General features: G+C 35.8%; 1 protein-coding gene across 3 annotated transcripts in view; it reads right to left on the bottom strand.

The window, feature by feature from the left end:
- CDC42SE2 (CDC42 small effector 2) overlaps positions 1-20,093 on the bottom strand; it is a 112,713-nt gene that overhangs the window by 39,376 nt on the left and 53,244 nt on the right. For all 3 annotated transcript variants that reach the window (XM_029219198.1, XM_029219196.1, XM_029219197.1), the window contains one exon: positions 6,519-6,862. In XM_029219198.1, coding sequence (XP_029075031.1) covers positions 6,519-6,572 — 54 coding nt within the window. In that variant the 5' untranslated portion in view covers positions 6,573-6,862. The remainder of the gene's footprint in view (positions 1-6,518; positions 6,863-20,093) is intronic.

The following is a 20,093-nucleotide window of genomic DNA, read 5'->3' as shown; positions in this document are numbered from 1 at the left end:
AATCCATGCATATGTGCATAACGGAGACATGCAGAAGGATTTGTGCATGTTAAGACTCCAGTGAGGACATCACCCAACTGCTACTCAGGTAGACACTCAGGTAGACACTCCAAGAACAAATAAAACAAAATCAAAACCACAAAAAAGAGTGATGTGTGTGTGTGTGTGTGTGTGTGTGTTAGAATGGCAGGCACTTATATCATTAAGTTAATATGTATGAAAGCATCATTAAGTTAATATGTATGAAAGCATTCAAACTAAGATCTGTAAAAATGGCAGATAATAATTAACATTTACTGGCAAGAATTTTTTTTTTTTTAATTTGGCTGTGTCTCGCAGCTTGTAGGATCTTAGCTCCCTGAGCAGTGAAGGCGCCAAGTTCTAACCACTGGACCACCAGGGAATTCCCAAGAACCTTTTAAAATGTTGAAACACTGCTGGTTTCACCATAACTTATCAAAACTAGTGATGTATTTTTGCAGAGTCTTATAATTCAATTGCATATCCAATGTGTGTATACATGTCCATTTGGGTAAAATTTATTGAAACACATACTAGAGAAAACTAGTCTTAAAATGCCAAGGCTTTGCCATTAACTCACTAGGTTTAACTTAGTTTACTAGTTCACTTAATAGTTTCCAAATTTGTGTGTGAGTGATGCATCTGACTAGATGTTTGCTTAGATGCCTTTAAAACTATAATTTTATGATTGTATGAAAATTATTTTCAATTCACAAATGAAAACAGCTAACAAATGACAAACCAAAACGAAAAGGAACAAATGATGTCTCACCTGCTAAAACAGAGGAGTATAAGCATAAAAAATAGCTCTTCAAGGAACTAAAAGGTCAATCTACAAAAGTAATTGGAACATGAGCACTAGAAATATCTAAAAAATTAGACGAGTTTTTACTATGTACAGAGGTGATAAGAGACCAACCTTTACTCAGTACTTAAAGGAGATAGAGCTGAGATCTTAGAATCTGTCTTGCATATGCGAGCTAACAAAATTGATCTGTAATATTTTCTACCCATTATAAACATGTTTAAGGCAGAGAAAGATGGAAGAACAGAATGGTTTTTATCATGTGTTTATATCACAGATGAACAGATTCTGAAGTGCTTCTAAAAATGTCTTATATAGTATTGACTTCATAATTATTAAAATACTATTATAGTATTAGGCCCCAGAAATTATCTAAATTCTAACTGCCCTTTAATCACAGATTACATCAAGTTTACATAAACATTTTATTCTTCTACAACCGTGAACAGTTTATTAACTAGACTTTACCTGCCTGGTACTGATTTCCTTTCTTTCTTTTGCCCTTTGATTTTTAAAATAATAAAATTGAGATCCTTAACTTTCCCTCCTATTTGTATATACCAAGGCCATGTGAGAATCAGGACCCAAACCACTAACTCTGGACAAATAAAGGCTTAATCCTCTGTATCCTTGCTGTTTCTATGTTTATAAAACCCAAGAATCAGTAAAACAAAACAATGCAAAGGTTCATGCTATTGGTATTTCAGAAGCACCTTAATTTTAGCCATTTTAAGAATTCAATGCCTTATGAAAAGATGCAGACTTTCACATCATTTACACAAATAACAGAACATGTAAATGAAGAAAGTGTTTTCTAAATAAACATGACAATCTCCCAGATGCGTAGGTGAGATGACTTGAAAACAATAGCTCTTTTAAGAAATGTTTCAGGATTCATGTAAGCTGTCAGTTAATAGGAGCTCACACTGGCTACTTAACACATGACCTCATAAATAAAGAACATTTTCTTTATGAAGATATAGATAGTATTTTCTTATGAGCATATAGAAAAAAATTAAATTAGGACTTATCTGCCATATAAATATATATTTTTAAAAACTATTTGACCACAATGTCTTTTTCTCTTCCTGTTCATCAAAAACAATTTTCCCTGCATTTCTTTCCCTTTTTTTTCCAGTGATAATTATTTTTATCACAGTGAAGATAAGATAATCCTGTTTCTCAACTCTAGAGCTCCATGCTCTGACTTGTTCTGTATTCAATGGTCTCCAATGTGGGAAATGCTCACCTGGGGGGTGTTCAAAATGATCTGCTGGAATGTGAAAGGAAAATACTAGACCTTCTATTTTTACTTTTCATCTTTTCTTAAATTAAGTCCTACTAATATTTTGTGTATAGGATGACACAGATGCCTGGTGGCTTCTGAATGCATTTATTTCTGTAATAGTTACTAGAAACAGAGTAAACAAAAAGCACTGAATTAGATTAATGCTTCATCATACTTGAAACTAAATACAAGAATGAAAGCTGCTATAGTATAATGTCTTTAACTTCATGGACTTCAATTTATCTAAATGTGTTTTTCCGTACTCTCAAAGAACTCGTCTTATGGTATAATACAAACGGAATGCGCTGATGAACAAAAGTGTGGAGGAGCTGAATTGGAGAATTTTATTTCAAGAAATCTCTGATTTGCGTACAATCCTGAAGCTCACAACCTAGAAGTTTAAAAAAATCAGGTTACTTTTCACTCTCATTAAATTAAAATGCAAGATAATGCAAGGGTAAACATTTCCTCTCGGACTGATAAAAACTGAGTCGGAAAACATCATGCTGGTAGGAACACAAATTGATAACACCAAATTTAAAACAATGTTGTCTTGCATGGTAAAAGCTAACTAATGTCCTTAGACTTCAGAACCAATAATTTCACTCCTAGGTATATACCCTAGAGAACCTCAAGCACGTGTTCACCGGGCAACACATACACAAAGGCATGAAAGAGCGTCATTCGTAGCAGTCCCATACTGTGAACAACTCAGAATTTCAAAAGGACTATATGGATGTACATGGTGTAGTCATACAACAAAACGTTCAAGAAAAGTGGAAATGAAGTTCAGTTACCTGCTTCAATACAGATTAATCTTATAAATTTAGCAATGAATTAAAGAAGAAAACACAATTATATCCACTGGAATTCCACTCAAAGTTAAAACAGGTAAATTAACCTATACTGCTCAGGGCATATACAAATGGTAAAATCATAAAAAACACAATAAGGAAGTGATCACCATAAAAAAAAGCAGGGCAGTGGCTCCTCCAGGTGTTGGAGCAGGGATGTAAATGAAAAGAACGCTAGGGGGCTTCTGGGGTGTTGGCAATGCTCCATGTCTTAACTTGGGTAATATGTGCTTCATAATATGTTTCATAACTATTTATTATTATATATTTATATATAAAACAAACTTTTAAAGTACTTTTTTGGTATGATAATGGTATTGTGGTTATGTTAAATATGAATCATCTCTTAGAGATAAATACTGCCATATTTATGTATAAAGTGAAATAATGCTTGGAATTTGGCTTCAAAATAATACAGAAAAGAGCAAAGTAGATGCACTGAGATGAACAACATCAGATAAGAACTGATATTGTTGAAGCTGAGTGTATGAGGTTCAGTATACAACTGTCTACTTTTGAATTATTATTTTTGCTGATGTCACTTTTTAAGTAACTATAAATGGCAGCCACCACATGGCTTGCTAAGAAATAGCTTGTTTTACTTTGACGTATATATTAAAAAACTCCAATCTAAACTGAATAAAGATCAATTTAATAAAAGCATTAAAGAAAACCATTTCCTCTCTGACATTTACAAACGTACAAAAGCATTCTAGTTTCTGAAGATAAATGACTTTCTACTACCATCTCACCCCCTCTCCCAGCTTGAACTCATCCAGAATGCTATGGACACTAACTTACCAGCACTTCCCGACTGTGCTATCAGCACAAAACAGGGTAGGAACACCAAAATCCTTATGCCAAGAGCCTTTCTAGTTTGTCTTCAAGCTCATGTATACAAATTGAAACTTTCTCCTCAGGTATAAGCAGCTTATTGTCTCTATGAAGAAATCCAGTAGCCACTCCTGAGGCAGGACAGGCAGTTCCAGTGATTAAGATAATCTTGGTAATTTCTAGGTTTAGCAATACAGTTAAGACATTTGAATCAGTCCTCTACACTGCCTTTCTACAAAGTAGGGATATTTTTCATTTTTCCACTGGTAAGTGTAATTTCCCATTTCTATTACATAAATTCATCTACTAAATGTTTTGAGATGATTGTGGTTACATAATGTGATTTTCTGTGTAATTAAACAAATCAAGAGCATGCACATTTACGTTTCCAGAAAAAGGAAAAATGACAACGTATCTATCATACTCACACCTCATTTAGGGTGTGTGGAAATGTGATTCCTAAAAAAGGAAGTTCTACATGAATCTATGCCATCTGAGGTCCTTATCGCATAGTACTGGTGGAAATGCACCACACTTGAGCAAACACTCTTGTTTGACATAAATCCCCTGAAATTATAGAATGCCCTCACCTAGAGTTTCCTCTAGCCACCTTTCATAGAACTGTTGGTTCATACTCTCAGGCTGCAATAACAGCTTTCATGCTTTTCATGTCTAAGGTCTAAGGTCTTCTAGCAACCCCTGTCTACTGACCCATTCCATCCCCTTCCAATTCTTCCCCCATTTCCCTCGAAGAAACCTTAGACTCTCTAAAATATGGAGCACAGTGCCCTTCCTTTGTTTTTTTTATATGGCAGTTACCACATCATCACCTAAAGACACACACCCCTACTATTATGGATTAGAACTGCACATCAGAACAACAACAAAAATGAAGAAAAGTCACTGTAGGAAATGAATCTTATTGCAGAACACACTACACACATGATTGCAGACTGCTGAGGAGGACTCACTGGCTGGGAGTACAGGAAGGAGAAGGTAACTCACTGGCCTACAGGATGCAGTCTGGTCAGGCAGTGCTAACTCTCCATCTGGGCATACAGTAACATTAAACATTCAAACTACTGAGAAACGGATATGTTCTTCACTTGAAAGAACAAAACCATTCAATGATTTCCTATTTCACAAAGTGTAAAAATCAGTCTCTCCCCAGCCTGGAAGGCCATACATGACCCGGCCCTTAACTATCTCTGACCTCACTTCCCACCACTGCAGCCCTGGCTCACAGCCACTCTGCCCTCTTTGACATTCCTCGTACACATACAACCCTTGCACTTCCAGAACTCTTGTACTCACAAGTCCTTCTACATAAGCATGTGCCTTACTGCCTTAAACCTTAGCTTAAATATCACTTCATCAGAGAGGCGTTTCCTGTACACTCTTAATATCCCCATTTCTCCTCCTCTTTTTTCTACTTTCTTTTTCCTTAGAGCAGTTACCATCACCTGGTATCACAGACACCTATTTATTCACTAAATATCTCCTCCACTAGAATGAGAGCCACGAAGCAGAAACTGTTTTGCTCTCTGTTATTTCATCAGTACCTGGCTCACTGTGGAAATACCAGAGTATTAATACATGACAACTGGGCATAGGTGTCTAATTAAAATAACACATTTCAGAGACAAAGAGCATTACAAAACATCAGTACCATGTGGGGAAACACTATATGGGGAAAGTATGTAATATGACTAGAAAAGGGGGAGGTTGTAAATCAATATGCATTGTTTTTGAGGATACCTTAGAAGATTATTACCTTAATTGTGGTGATGACAACGAGTGTATATGTATGTCCAAACTCACCAGTTTGTATACATTAATTATGTGCAATTTTTTGGTATACCAATTATAACTCAATAAAGCTGGGGGGAAAAAAGTCCACCAGCATGCCAATGCACAACAGTAAGTAGGTAAAGAATTCACTACAGTCCTGTAAACAGCTGACATGGTGGGAAACACTATAGAACAGTTAAGTTACTATGCAAGAAGTTCCATCCTACCATAGAAAAATGAACTAAAAGAGCTGGTGGAAATACACGAGGTATTATCTAAGTCAGGGGAAAGCTGGCAAAGATTTCATAGCGTTGACATTAGATCTAGGCATCTTAAAGGATGAAGAGAAAATTGGACGTGGATGGCAGAATTTCTGTAGAGGTAATAAAATGTGCACAGGTTAGAAGGGATAAAAGTGGGGCAGGTACCAAGAAGTCAGCCAAGACTACTTACTATCCATATGACTTTGCGCAAAAAACTGAACCTATTTCAACTGAAAAATAAGGATAATGGTATCTTCCTCAGAGAGCTGCTGTGAGGAAAATGAGATGGTAAATCAAGAAGGATGTGAGGCAACCTAGCTATGACATCTTCCACCACTGATTTACAAAGCCGACTTGGCTGTTCTATCTCAGATTGTCTCCCTTTCCTCTCATGGCTCCTCCAGAAGCTGGTCTACTTGGTAGAAGAGCGTAACCTTCTCAATCATATACAATGATCTAGCACAGTTCCTCATACATGGCATTTACTCAAAACACATTTACTTTTTTTTTTCTCCTTTCTTTAACCAGATGTTCAGAATTCCACTGACAGGCCTTAGAACTGCCCTGCAATCATTGCTGGGGTCCTAATTCTCAACTTGAGAACCAGCATTATGTTTAATAAGCACCCCACCCAATCTGTACATGTATTACTTCATACTTACAGGTTGAGGCTGTTCTGCAATACAGCAGTTGAAACACAACCAGAATTCACTCATGCTTACAGTCCAAGTTATAAATGAGCACCAATGAAGTTTCCAAATCTCAATTCAGGAAGCTTCACAAAGCAGGCTTCTCAATATGATAGATGTCCAAAGATGCCAAAATAATAACTTTATTACTTCTCTGTGTTTTTGTTCCTGGAAGTCAAGTATCTTATATAGTCAATCTAACAAACAAAAGGTCAGATTGTTTCCTTTCTTTGCTTTTGATTCTACAGGGACTCGTTTCTGAACCACCAGGAAAGGTATAAAAATTGTTGTCTTGACTCAGGACCTTAACAGGTAGTCTAGAAAAAAAGAAGAAAAGAAAAGAAGTTACTTTACTTATCTTACCCTTAGAAGCTTTTATTTCTTAAATCTGTGATAAAATTAAGACTATTTCCCCAAAAAGTAAACATTGAAAAAAATCAAGATTTTAATAAATTGATATTCATTCAATAAAAAAATATTTGAGTACTTTCTCAGTGTCAGGTATTAGGAATATAGCAGTTGAAACGAGAGAGTAATCCTTGCCTTCATAGAGCATTCTATTTTATGACTGTAAAAGCTTTCCCCAAAGCCATGACTCTAAACCTTGTAAGACATAAATGACAGTTATTTTTATATTTGTATAGAAGATCTTCAATGAAGATTAATGCATATATGTTCAATGTCACAAATATGGGTAATAAGGCATGAATTTAGGACCCTTATTCTACACAGTCCAGAGGACATGTCCTCCAACATACTAGAGGACAATGACATGTTAAGATCTAAACATATGTTCAAAGAGAAAGATAAGAAGGAAGAAAATGTACATTCTTGCCACAGTAAAATTCAGAACCTGGAATGCTTATTTTCAAGGAGAGGTGAACATTTCCTTATGTGACCCAAACTCCTAAACAAAGAAGTAGCAGTCTTGCAATTGGCTCTGTCCAATAAAGTGGGTAAATACTATGAAGGTTTATAAGCTCAAAAGAATTGTATGTTTCATTTACTTCCTTAGCGAGAATGTAAGGGCAAAGGGTTAAATTCACAACATCATGAATATTATTTCAGGGCTATTTACTCAACAAGCTTAATTCCTCCCTGAATCAAAGACCATGGCCATTAAAATATCATTGTGAAATCTCTTTTAACCAATTTTATGAAAACAAATATGCCTTTGTTTGAAACTGAAAATTCCTTATGCTCATCACTGCTGATGTAGCACATACAAACATGAATTACTCTGTTTCAAATCTACTGGATTTGAAATCTGAGGGTTTAAAATCTATTATTTGATTTATTCCATCATATTTTCTCATCTACATATAGAACTACACAATTTCCTTTTTATTTGTAATTTACCTTTGCCAGAAACCACCTTCAAATACTAATTTTACATTGTAAGGTGTTTTATTTTCTTCTATTTTTAACTGAGTATACATTCCTTTTGTTTAACACTTAAAAGTAATAGATGACTTCCGTATTTACAATCAACATTTTTGCAAATTCAGATTTCCTTCCTATTTAGAGTAAAGCTGTTCCTTATTTTGCAAATTTCAAAATATACATTTTCCCATTCCCATGTACTACTTTGAAAATGACATTCACAATATTTCCTCTTTCTTAATATTTAGTTGAAGAATGACTGTTTAAAGTACAATAATTTGTGCTTCTATTTTTGGAGATTAGACAGAAAGGATACTTAAGAATAATGGCCTAGATAACAGATATGATGAAATACATTTTCAAACCAAGGGGATGTTTGCAACTCCACAGGTTTTTATTTGTTAAGTAAACATATAAATCTAAAAATGTTTCAAACATGCCTTGGAATATTATACCAATACACTTTTTCCATTTTCTTGCTTTTCTAAACAAAATTCCTTTTTAGAATTTTTTTCAAATGTATATATACTTAAAACACATTTATACATAAACACCTTGTAGAGAAGTATTGAATCTGTCACAAAAAATTTCAACATTACCACTAATAATAAATATATTAACAGGTACTTTCACTTCTTGAGCTCAAAGTTGCTTAAATCATGTCCATTTTGAAAACCTTAAAAAAAAAAATCTTAAGATAACAAAAGAAGAGTCACTTTGCGACAACATCAACAACTAAACTTGGCTCTAAACACAGCTCAGCACATTCCACACATAAATGAAGGGTCAAACTGGGCTACAGCACCAGAGAGTATTTCACGAACTCATAGTTTCATTAGACATAAGATTTTAGAAAAGCTTAAGTGAACTGTCAGGCCACTTAGTGACTGGCAGAGATTCCCTGCATTAAAAGTTCAGTCTCTTGACTTTTAAAGAGATTGGCATGAGTAAAAAAGTGTAGTAGTATTCTCTGGTCAAAAATATAACCTCCTCCGTCCCCTCCCCACCTCCTCACTTTCCACACCTACAAATGCTACAGATATAAGCTTTATACTTGTGGGAACAGTTTCGCTGCTGACAATATGAAAAATTTATGTCCCAACATCGTACCCACAAATTAATAAAACTGTTTAGGTCAACTTCCAAAGAAACAACAATAAAGCCATGATTTGAAAAACAAGGCAATGAGGCATACCTTTTAAGACAAACAATTTCTTCCCTTTTTTTTTTTTAACGTGGAATGCTTTAACTCAGTTGAGGTATTGAGCATGCTCAGTTTGTGTGAAACAGAATCAGATGTTTAGAATTTAGACTTTGATATAAGAGATGTGTGGCAGTTGTTAGTACTACACTAATTTTTAGCAATGTTAACTTGGGCAAGTGACAAGCTCTATCATTAGCTATAAAAAATGGAATGCTTCACTGCCAATGTCACAGGTCTGAAATGAGGGCTAAACTACGATGTACATAAGGGCACTGCATATATCATAAAGAGCTATATTGATACAAGATGCTCTTTTATTTGTTATCAAAATTAAAATAGCTAATAGCAGAATGAAGTAGTAAAAATAATTAATTTGTAATAGCTGTAAATTTTTAGGAAACAGCCTAAAAGTCTATTCAAAAAAAAAAAAAGAATAAAAATTTTTTTAAATGAACTGAGAGACAATCTACGGAATGGGAGAAAATATTTGCAAACACTGCAACCCACAAGGGCTTAATTGCCAAAATATACAAACAGCTCATACAACTCAACAACGAAAAAAAAATCAAACAACCCAATTGAAAAATGGGCAGAAGACCTAAAGAGACATTTCTCCAAAGAAGAAATACAGGTGGTCAATAAGCACATGAAAAGATGCTCAACATCGCTCATTATTAGAGAAATGCAAATCAAAACTACAATGAGGTACCACCTCACACCGGTCAGAATGGTCTACAAAGAACTAAAAAGTTTATAAAGAACAAATGCTGGAGAGGGTGTGGAGAAAAGGGAACCCTCCTATACTGTGGGTGGGAATGTAAACTGGTACAGCCGCTATGGAAAACAGTATGGAGGGTCCTCAGAAAACTAAAAATACAATTACCATATGATCCAGCAATCCCACTCCTGGGCATATACCCAGACAAAACTATAATTCAAAAAGATACATGCACCCCTATGTTCACAGCAGCACTATTTACAATAGCCAACACTTGGAAACAACCTAAATGTCCATCAACAAATGAATGGATAAAGTAGATGTGGTATATATATACAATGGAATACTACTCAGCCATAAAAAAGAACAAAATAATGCCATCTGCAACAACATGGATGCAACTAAAGATTATTATGCTAAGTGAAGTCAGAAAGAGCAAGACAGGGGCTTCCCTGGTGGCGCAGTGGTTGAGAATCTGCCTGCCAATGCAGGGGACAGGGTTCGAGCCCTGGTCTGGGAAGATCCCACATGCCGCGGAGCAACTAAGCCCATGCTCCACAGCTACTGAGCCTGCGCATCTGGAGCCTGTGCTCCGCAACAAGAGAAGGCCACGACAGTGAGAGGTCCGCATACCGCGATGAAGAGTGGGCCCCGCTCGCCGCAACTAGAGAAAGCCCTCGCACAGAAACGAAGACCCAACACAGCCATAAATAAATAACTAAATAATTTTTTTTAAAAAAAAGAGCAAGACAAATACCATATGATATCATTTATATGTGGAATCTAACATATGACACAAATGAACTTACCTATGAAACAGAAACAGAATCATGGACACAGAGAATAGACTGTGGTTGCCAAGGGGGTGGGGGGTGCGAGAGGGATGAACTGGGAGTTTGGGGTTAGTAGATGCAAACTATTACATATAGAATGGATAAACAACAAGGTCCTAATGTACAGCACAGAGAACTATATTCAATATCCTATGATAAGCCATAATGGAAAAGAATATGAAAAAGAATGTATATATCTGTAACTGAGTCACTTTGCTATACAGCAGAAATTAACACATTATAAATCAACCATACTTCTATTAAAAAAATTTTTTAAAAAAAGAATAAACGAATAGGGACTTCCCTGGTGGTGCAGTGGTTAAGACTCTGCACTCCCAATGCAGGGGTTCCCTGGTCAGGGAACTAGATCCCACATGCATGTTGCAACTAAGAGTTCGCAGGCCACAACTAAGGAACACACATGCCCCAACTAAGACCCGGCACAACCAAATAAATAAATATATATATAAAAAAAAGAATAAACAGATAGCATTTTAAACTGAAAAAAAATGGTGCTCCATTCGTACAAAAGAACACTATACAAAATGAAAATGAATGGTAGTATCATCCAACACACTGGACAATTCTCAGTGCCATGTTATTGAGGGAAAGAAGGCACAAAACAATATACATGGAATGATTTCCTTTATGCGAATTTCAAAAACAAGTTCAACTAAACTATTTTGTTTAGAGATGCATATAGAAGCATGAAAGTAAAGCAAGAAAATTATAACAGAAGTCAGGAAAGTGGTTAGGGCTGAGGGTAGGAATTAAGAATTAGGAAGAGATGCATAAGAGCTTCTGGAACACTGACAATATTCTACCTCTTGACTTAAGTGGTAGTTACACAGGTACTTGCTTTATAATTTTGTATTAAATAGTACATTTATGGTCTATGCAATTTTTTATATATTATATCTTTAAATAATAACAATTTAAATAATACATAAGTAAAAGAAGCAAATACTAACAATTTCAAGTTGTTTGTAATAGAGTGATGGAAATGCAAAATACAATGTCAAGTAAAAATGAACACACTTTGCTAGAGACTTTGAAGGAACTGGTAAAATTTGGGAGGTTTGAGTGGCGAAAGGGGTGATGAGGTCTGAAGTTCTACCAGATGCCAAAGAGATTTCCACCAGAAATGCAAAAATTACTAATCAATGACCAAGTCTGAATTCTCAGTAAAGCTTATTTATAGCTGCACCAGCATTAAATCTGTCCCAATCTAGTTAAAATCATTCTTTGATATTGACTTGTGGTACAAGACCCTATTGGGAAAGAAAAAACAAAAACACAAAAACCAACCCATTCTGAAAAGAGCTTTCAAACTACATACTTATCACAGACCTACTTTTCTGTGGCTAATCAAAGTTCAGTCAAGCCACTGTTCCCTGAACTCAGTTATAAAAGGCACAGACAGGGGTGCATGTAACTACTAAAAATAAGAGGGTTAGTTTTTTTTCTTAGAATGACTGCTTATAGGTTAGTCTTTCCCACAGTTTCGTATTAATGTAATCACATGGTACTTTCTTTAATATCTGGCTTTTTTAATTCAGCACGTTTTTGAGATTTACCATGATGCTTCTATTAGCTAATTCACATAGATTTCCATTGTGTAGACACAGCACAATTTAACTTCATATTTAGTATTTCCAGTTTTTGGCTGTTAAAAATAATGCTGCTATGAATTAGTGTATACAAATATCCATGTAAACAGAAATTTTCATTTCTCCTGAGTAAATATTTAGAAAGAATTGCTGAGTCATATTTTAAGTATAATTTTAACTTTATAAGAAACTGTGTACCAGTTTTCCAAATCAGTTGTACCATTTTGCATTTGTAGCAGCAAAGTATGAGAGTTCCAGTTGTTCAACATCCTACCAACACTTTGTATCGTCAATCTTGTTATTTTTAGTCATTCTAGTGGGTATAAAGTACTACCTTGCTGTGGTTTTAATTTGTACTTTCCTGATAACTAATGGTATTTAGTCTTTTCATGTGCTTGCTAGCCATTCATATTATCTTCTTTGGTTAGGTATATTCAGATCTTTTGCCCATTTTTTAATTTAGTTGCCTTATTCAGTTGTGCTCTTTACATATTCTAGATCAAGCCCTCTGTCTGATAAGTGTATTGTGAAGATTTTTTCCTGGTCTTTGTCTTTCCATTTTTAAAAAAAATAGCACCTTTCGGGACTTCCCTGGTGGTCCAGTGGTAGAGAATCCACCTTTCAATGAAGGGGACGTGGGTTCGATCCCTGGTCAGGGAACTAAGACCCCACATGCCGTGGGGCAACTAAGCCCACGCACTACAACTACAGAGCCCACAAACTACAGAGCCCACACTCCCTGGAGCCTGCGCGTCACAACTAGAGAGAAAACCTGCGTGCCACAACTAGAAAGATGCCCGTGCACTGGAACAAAAGATCCCACATGCCTCAACGAAGATCCTTCATGCAGCAACTAGACCCGACACAGCCAAATAAATAAATATTTTAAAAAACAGCATCTTTCAAAAAGAGTTTAAGTTTTTTAATTTAACAAAATCTAGTTTATCTATTTCATCTTCTATGATTTGTGTTTTGTGTTCTAAGAAATTTCTGCATATCCCCCCAAAATAGCTTTCCTTGTATTATTTTTTCTTCTAAAACTTTTAGTTTTTACTTTTCAGTCTATATCAATTTTTAGTTATTTCTGGTGGTATAAAGTAAAGGTCAAAGATTCCTTTTTTACATGGATATAGCCCATTGTTCCAGCTCATCTGCTGAAGGCTATCTCTTTGCCTATTGACTTGATTTGGCACTTTTCACTGAAAATCATATAACTGTAGGTTTGTGTCCATTTCTGGGCTGATTATTACACTGGTTTATGCCTATACTAGAACCAGACTGTCTTGACTGATATACTTTTTTTATTATTACTATTTTACTTTTTTTTTTGGCTGTGTTGGGTCTTAGTTGTGGCATGCGGGGATCTTCGTTGCAGCATACGGGATCTTTCATTGGGGTGCACAGGCTCTTCGTTGTGGCATGCAGGCTTCTCTCTAGTTGTGGCGCACGGGCTCCAGAGCGTGCAGGTTCAGTAGTTGCGGCGTGCGGGCTTAGCTGCCCCGCACAGCATGTGGGATCTTAGTTCCCAGACAAGGGATCAAACCCGCATCTCCTACACTGGAAGGCAGATTCTTAACCACTGGACCACCAGGGAAGTCCCTTGACTGCTATACTTTTATACTAAGACTTGAAGTCAGGTAGTGATAAGTCTTCCAAATTATTCTTTTCCAAGGTTACTTTGGATTGTCTAGATGCTTTGCATTTCCATATGCATTTGAGAATCAGTTTGTCAGTTTCTACAAAAAAAAGCCTCCTCCGAATCTGATTAGGATTGCATTTATTTTGACAATTATTTGGAGATTTACATTTTAACAATAGAGTATCTAACCCATTAACATGGCACATCCAATAGTCTGTAGTTCTAAGTGTACAGGTTTTCTATGTGTTTTGTTCCATCGTTTTTGTTTTTTAACTTTGTTTACAGCTTTCATATGAAAGCTTTTCTTTTGGCTGTGCTGCGTGGCTTGCGGGATCTCAGTTCCCCGACCAGGGATGGAACCTGGGGCTACGGCAGTGAAAGCGCCAAGTCCTAAACACGAGACTGCCAGGGAACTTCCCATATGAAAGCTTTAAAGACTTATGTAGTCAAACATCGATTTCCATCACAGATTAGGTGGTTTATCTTACTTTGGACAAATTTTCATCATGGACGGGGGATCTCTTTTACTTATCCCAGGATTATAAACCTATCATCCCACATAGTTTCATTTAGGTTTACTTTATAAATTAACTTGGACATTAATATTTTATGGGTATAGTTAGGTAACATTTTCAGTCTACTCAGGCTTTTTCTTTCTAACATCTATCTTTTCGCCTTAATTAAAAACTCAAGTACTTAATGCCAAACATATACATATGTAGGGGAGAGATTCTTATATTGGCTCAAACCTGAAAGAGTTTGCAACACAGAGCAAAGTAATAACATGAGAAAACTACTGTCCCCTTCTCTAATGCCCACACTTCTCCCCCCTGTATGAGACTGAATACCATGCTTCCTCTCTTTAACAATAAATCCTCCTTTTCCTTTCCTGCTACTTTCCTTTCTTTTTTCCAGTTTCTCTCTCTCCCTTTTTCTTTCTCCCTTTTCCATGTCTTCATCCACTCTCCTTAAACCCTTTGTTAGCTATGTAGAGTTAGAAATAACAATTTTGTGACACATAGTAGATTCTCAATTTATTAGTTCATGGATTGAAAGCTATCTTAATACTCTGAACTTTTCTCCCGCTTCTAGGTAGATATTTACACCCACCTGCTAATGAACATCTCATGTGGTCTCCTTGTTCATTTAAACACATTATTTTTAACACTAAATTCACATATCTGTGTCTGCGTTACCTTTCTTGGTGGGTGGCACCACCATGCAATGTTTACCAAGCAACACATACTCAAAGTCTATCCCACTACGTGCAGTTCTGTGAATAAAACCATACTGTAAAATGTTTTCTTATATGTAAACAAGTCTTTACTGTTATTCAAAAATTAATACAAACACAAAGATTTTTTAAAATCGATACATAATAAAAAGCTATTGAAAATGGCAAATCAGACCTATCCCGAGGGAACCTACCTCAACATAATAAAGGCCATATACGACAAACCCACAGCAAACATTGTCCTCAATGGTGAAAAACTGAAATCTTTCCTCTCAGATCAGGAACAAGACAAGGATGTCCACGCTCACCATTGTTATTCAACATTGTTTTGGAAGTCCTAGCCACGGCAATCAGAGAAGAAAAAGAAATAAAAGGAATACAAACTGGAAAAGAAGAAGTAAAACTGTCACTGTTTGCACATGAAATGATACTATACATAGAAAATCCTAAAAATGCCACCAGAAAACTACTAGAGCTAATCAATGAATTTGGTAAAGTTGCAGGATACAAAATTAATGCACAGAAATCTCCTGCATTCCTATACACTAATGATGAAAAATCAGAAAGAGAAATTATGGAAACACTCCCATTTACCACTGCAACAAAAGAATAAAATACCTAGGAATAAACCTACCTAGGTAAACAAAAGACCTGTATGCAGAAAACTATAAGACACTGATGAAAAACATTAAAGATGATACCAACAAATGAAGAGATATACCATGTTCTTGGATTAGAAGAATCAATATTGTGGAAATGACTATACTACCCAAAGCAATCTACAGATTCAATGCAATCCCTAGCAAATTACCAATGGCATTTTTTTACAGAACTAGAACAAAAAATCTTAAAATTTGTATGGATACACAAAAGACCCCGAATAGCCAATGCAGTCTTGGGGGAAGAAAACGGAGCTGGAGGAATCAGACTCCCTGACTTCAGACTATATTACAGAGCTACAGTAATCAAGACAATATGATACTGGCACAAAAACAGAAACATAGATCAATGGAACAAGATAGAAAGCCCAGAGATAAACCCACGCACCTATGGTCAACTAATCTAGGACAAAGGATGCAAAGATATACAATGGAGAAAAGACAGTCTCTTCAATAAGTGGCGCTGGGAAAACTGGACACAGCTACATGTGAAAGAATGAAATTAGAACACTCGCTAAAACCATACACAAAAATAAACTCAAAATGGATTAGAGGCTTAAATGTAAGACCGGACACTATAAAACTCTTAGAGGAAAACACTGGAAGAACACTCTTACATAAATCACAGCAAGATCTTTTTTGATCCACCTCCTAGAGTAACGGAAATAAAAACAAAAATAAACAAATGGGACCTAATGAAACTTCAAAGCTTTTGCACAGCAAAGGAAACCATAAACAAGACGAAAAGACAACCCTCAGAATGGGAGAAAATATTTGCAAAGGCATCAACGGACAAAGGATTAATCTCCAACATATGTAAACAGCCCATCCAGGTCAATATGAAAGAAAAAAACAACCCAATCCAAAATTGGGCAGAAGACCTAAATAGACATTTCTCCAAAGAAGACATACAGATGGCCAAGAAGCACATGAAAAGCTGCTCAACCTCACTAATTATTAGAGAAATGCAAGTCAAAAGTACAATGAGGTATCACCTCACACCAGTTAGAATGGGCATCATCAGAAAATCGACAAACAACAAATGCTGGAGAGGCTGTGGAGGAGAGGCAACCCTCATGCACTGTTGGTGGATATGTAAATTGTTACAGCCACTATGGAGGTTCCTTAAAAAACTAAAAATAGAATTACCATATGATCTAGCAATCCCACTACTGGGCATATACCCAGAGAAAACCGTAATTCAAAAAGACACATGCACCCCAACATTCATTGCAGCAGTATTTACAATAGCCAGATCATGGAAGCAACCTAAATGCCCATCGACACACGAATGGATAAAGAAGTTGTGGTACATATATACAATGGAATACTACTCAGTCATAAAAAGGAACAAAACTGAGTCATTTGTTGAGACGTGGATGGATCCAGAGACTGTCATACAGAGTGAAGTAAGAGAAAATCAAATATCGTATATTAACGCATGTATGTGGAACCTAGAAAAATGGTACAGATGAACCGGTCTGCAGGGCAGAAGTTGAGACACAGATGTAGAGAACAAACGTATGGACACCAAGGGGGGAAACCACGGTGGGGTGGAGATGGTGGTGTGAATTGGGCGACTGGGATTGACATGTATACATTGATGTGTATAAAACTGATGACTAATAAGAACCTGCAGTATAAAAAAACAACTAATACTAAACTTTCTTTGGGTTAGTTGTATGGAAATATGTTAATATAAACGTTTCAGACATTACAGGAAATTTCTAAAAATCTTACATGTTCTGGTATAATGTTCTAAGTCATAATTCTAGTCATTACTTTAAAATGTATATCTCAGAAATAACTAAATTTCCTTGTCAACTGCATTATTATGAACTTTCATCAAATCTTTAACCGTGGTCATTTTTAAGTCATTTGTCATTTACAGACAGTTCTGGGTGTACTGTGATGTTTTTGCAAAAATGTTCCTATAAAAGCGTTCCATCGTCAAGGAATTCATGGAAAAGACTCTGACAAGTACAGGTTTCTGGTAACTGACCATACTGCTGAACTGAATGAATAAGCATTTTCAGAACTCTAATGGAAAACTGATGAATTCATAAAAGTGCTAACAAAAGATCAAGATGAAAAAAAATTAATTACATGGGACTGAGTCAACTGATGAGGATGATTATAATCTTGGTGACTTTCTCTTTGAATAAAAAAACAAAAACCCCCACAACGACTCAGAGGCAAAAATATACAAATCAATTTTCACTGCAAAGTAAAGGACCTGTTACAGTAGAGGATTACTGGACTGAATGTCAATATTATGACATAGTATGAGTGTGTTCCGTGTTTGGTAATTGCGATCATTGTTGCTTTTGTTGTGGTCAGCCGTTTACAATGCTTGGTGTCATTTTATTTATCTCTTGTAAAAATAAAATACAGTGTGTGTGGGAAAAAAAAATCTTCCAACAAACAACAGTCCAAGACCAGTTGGCTTCACAGGTGAATTCTATAAAACATTTAGAAAAGAGCTAACACCAATCCTTCTCAACTCTTCCAAAAATCTGCAGAGGGAGAAACACTCCCAAATTCATTCTACAAAGCCACCATCACCCTGATACCAAAACCAGAAAAAGATATCACAAAAAAAGAAAATTATAGACCAATATCACTGCTGAACACAGAAGCAAAAATCCTGAACAAAATACTAGCAAACAGAATCTAACAACACATTAAAAGGGTCATACACCATGATCAAGTGGGATTTACCCGAGGGATGCAACGATTCTTCAATATACATATACACAAATCAATCAATGTGATACACAACATTAACAAATTAAGGAATAAAAACCATATGATCATCTCAATAGATGCAGGAAAAGCTTTTGACAAAATTCAACATCCATTTATGATAAAAACTCTCCAGAAAATGGGCACACTCAATGGTGAAAAACTGAAAGCATTTCTAGTAGGATCAGGAAGAAGACAAGGATGTCCACTCTCGCCACTCTTATTCAACATAGTTTTGGAAGTTCTAGCCACAGCAGAGAATAAAAAGAAATAAAAGGAATACAAATTGGAAAAGAAGAAGTAAAACTGTCACTATTTGCCAGTGACATGATACTATCCTAAAGATGCCACCAGAAAACCACGAGAACTAATCAATGAATTTGGTAAGGTTTCAGGATACAAAATTAATACACTGAAATCTCTGGCATTCCTATACACCAACAATGAAAAATCAGAAAGAGATATTAAGGAAACACTCCCACTTACCACTGCAACAAAAAGAATAAAATACCTAGGAATAAACCTGCCTAAGGAGGCGAAAAACTTGTACTCAGAAAACTATAAACACTGATGAAAGAAATCAAAGATAACACAAACAGATGGAGAAATATACCATGTTCTTGGATTGGAAGAATCAATATTGTAAAAATGACTATACTACCTAAAGCAATCTACAGATTCAATGCAATCCCTATCAAACTACCAGTGGCATTCTTCACAGAATTAGAATAAAATATCTTACAACTCATATGGAAACACAAAAGACTCTGAATAGCCAAAACAATCTTGAGAAAGAAAAATGGAGTTGGAGGAATCAGCCTCCCTGACTTCAAACTATTATACCACAAAGCTACAGTAATCAAGACAGTATGGTACTGGCACAAAAAAAGAAATATAAATCAATGGTTCAGGATACAATGCACAGAGATAAACCCAACACATACGGGCACCTAATGTGCGACAAAGGAGGCAAGAACATACAATGGAGAAAGACAGCCTCTTCAATAAGTGCTGCTGGGAAAACTGGACAGCTACATGTGAAAGAATGAAATTAGAACACTCCCTAACACCATACACAAAAGTAAACTCCAAATGGATTAAAGACTTAAATGTAAGACCAGACACTATAAAACTTTTAGAGGAAAACATAAGAAAAGCACTCCTTGACATAAACCACAGCAAGATCTTTTTTGACCCACCTCCTAGAGTAACAGAAATAAAAACAAAAATAAACAAATGGGACTTAAACTTTAAAGCTTCTGACAGCAAAGGAAACCATAAACAAGACAAAAAGACAAGCCTCAGAATGGGAGAAAATACTTGCCAATGAAACAACAGACAAAGGATTAATCTCTAAAATATACAAACAGCTCATGGAGCTCAATATCAAAAAAACAAACAATCCAGTTAAAAAATGGGCAGAAGACCTAAATAGACATTTCACCAAGGAAGACATACAGATGGCCAAGAGGCACATGAAAAGATGCTCAACATCACTAAATGCAAATCAAAACCACAATGAG

Source organism: Monodon monoceros, unplaced genomic scaffold (assembly GCF_005190385.1).
Source record: "Monodon monoceros isolate NGI ecotype Baffin Bay Population unplaced genomic scaffold, NGI_Narwhal_1 Super_Scaffold_12, whole genome shotgun sequence".
Taxonomy (NCBI): domain Eukaryota; kingdom Metazoa; phylum Chordata; class Mammalia; order Artiodactyla; family Monodontidae; genus Monodon; species Monodon monoceros.
This window is presented reverse-complemented; position numbering and strand designations above follow the sequence as displayed.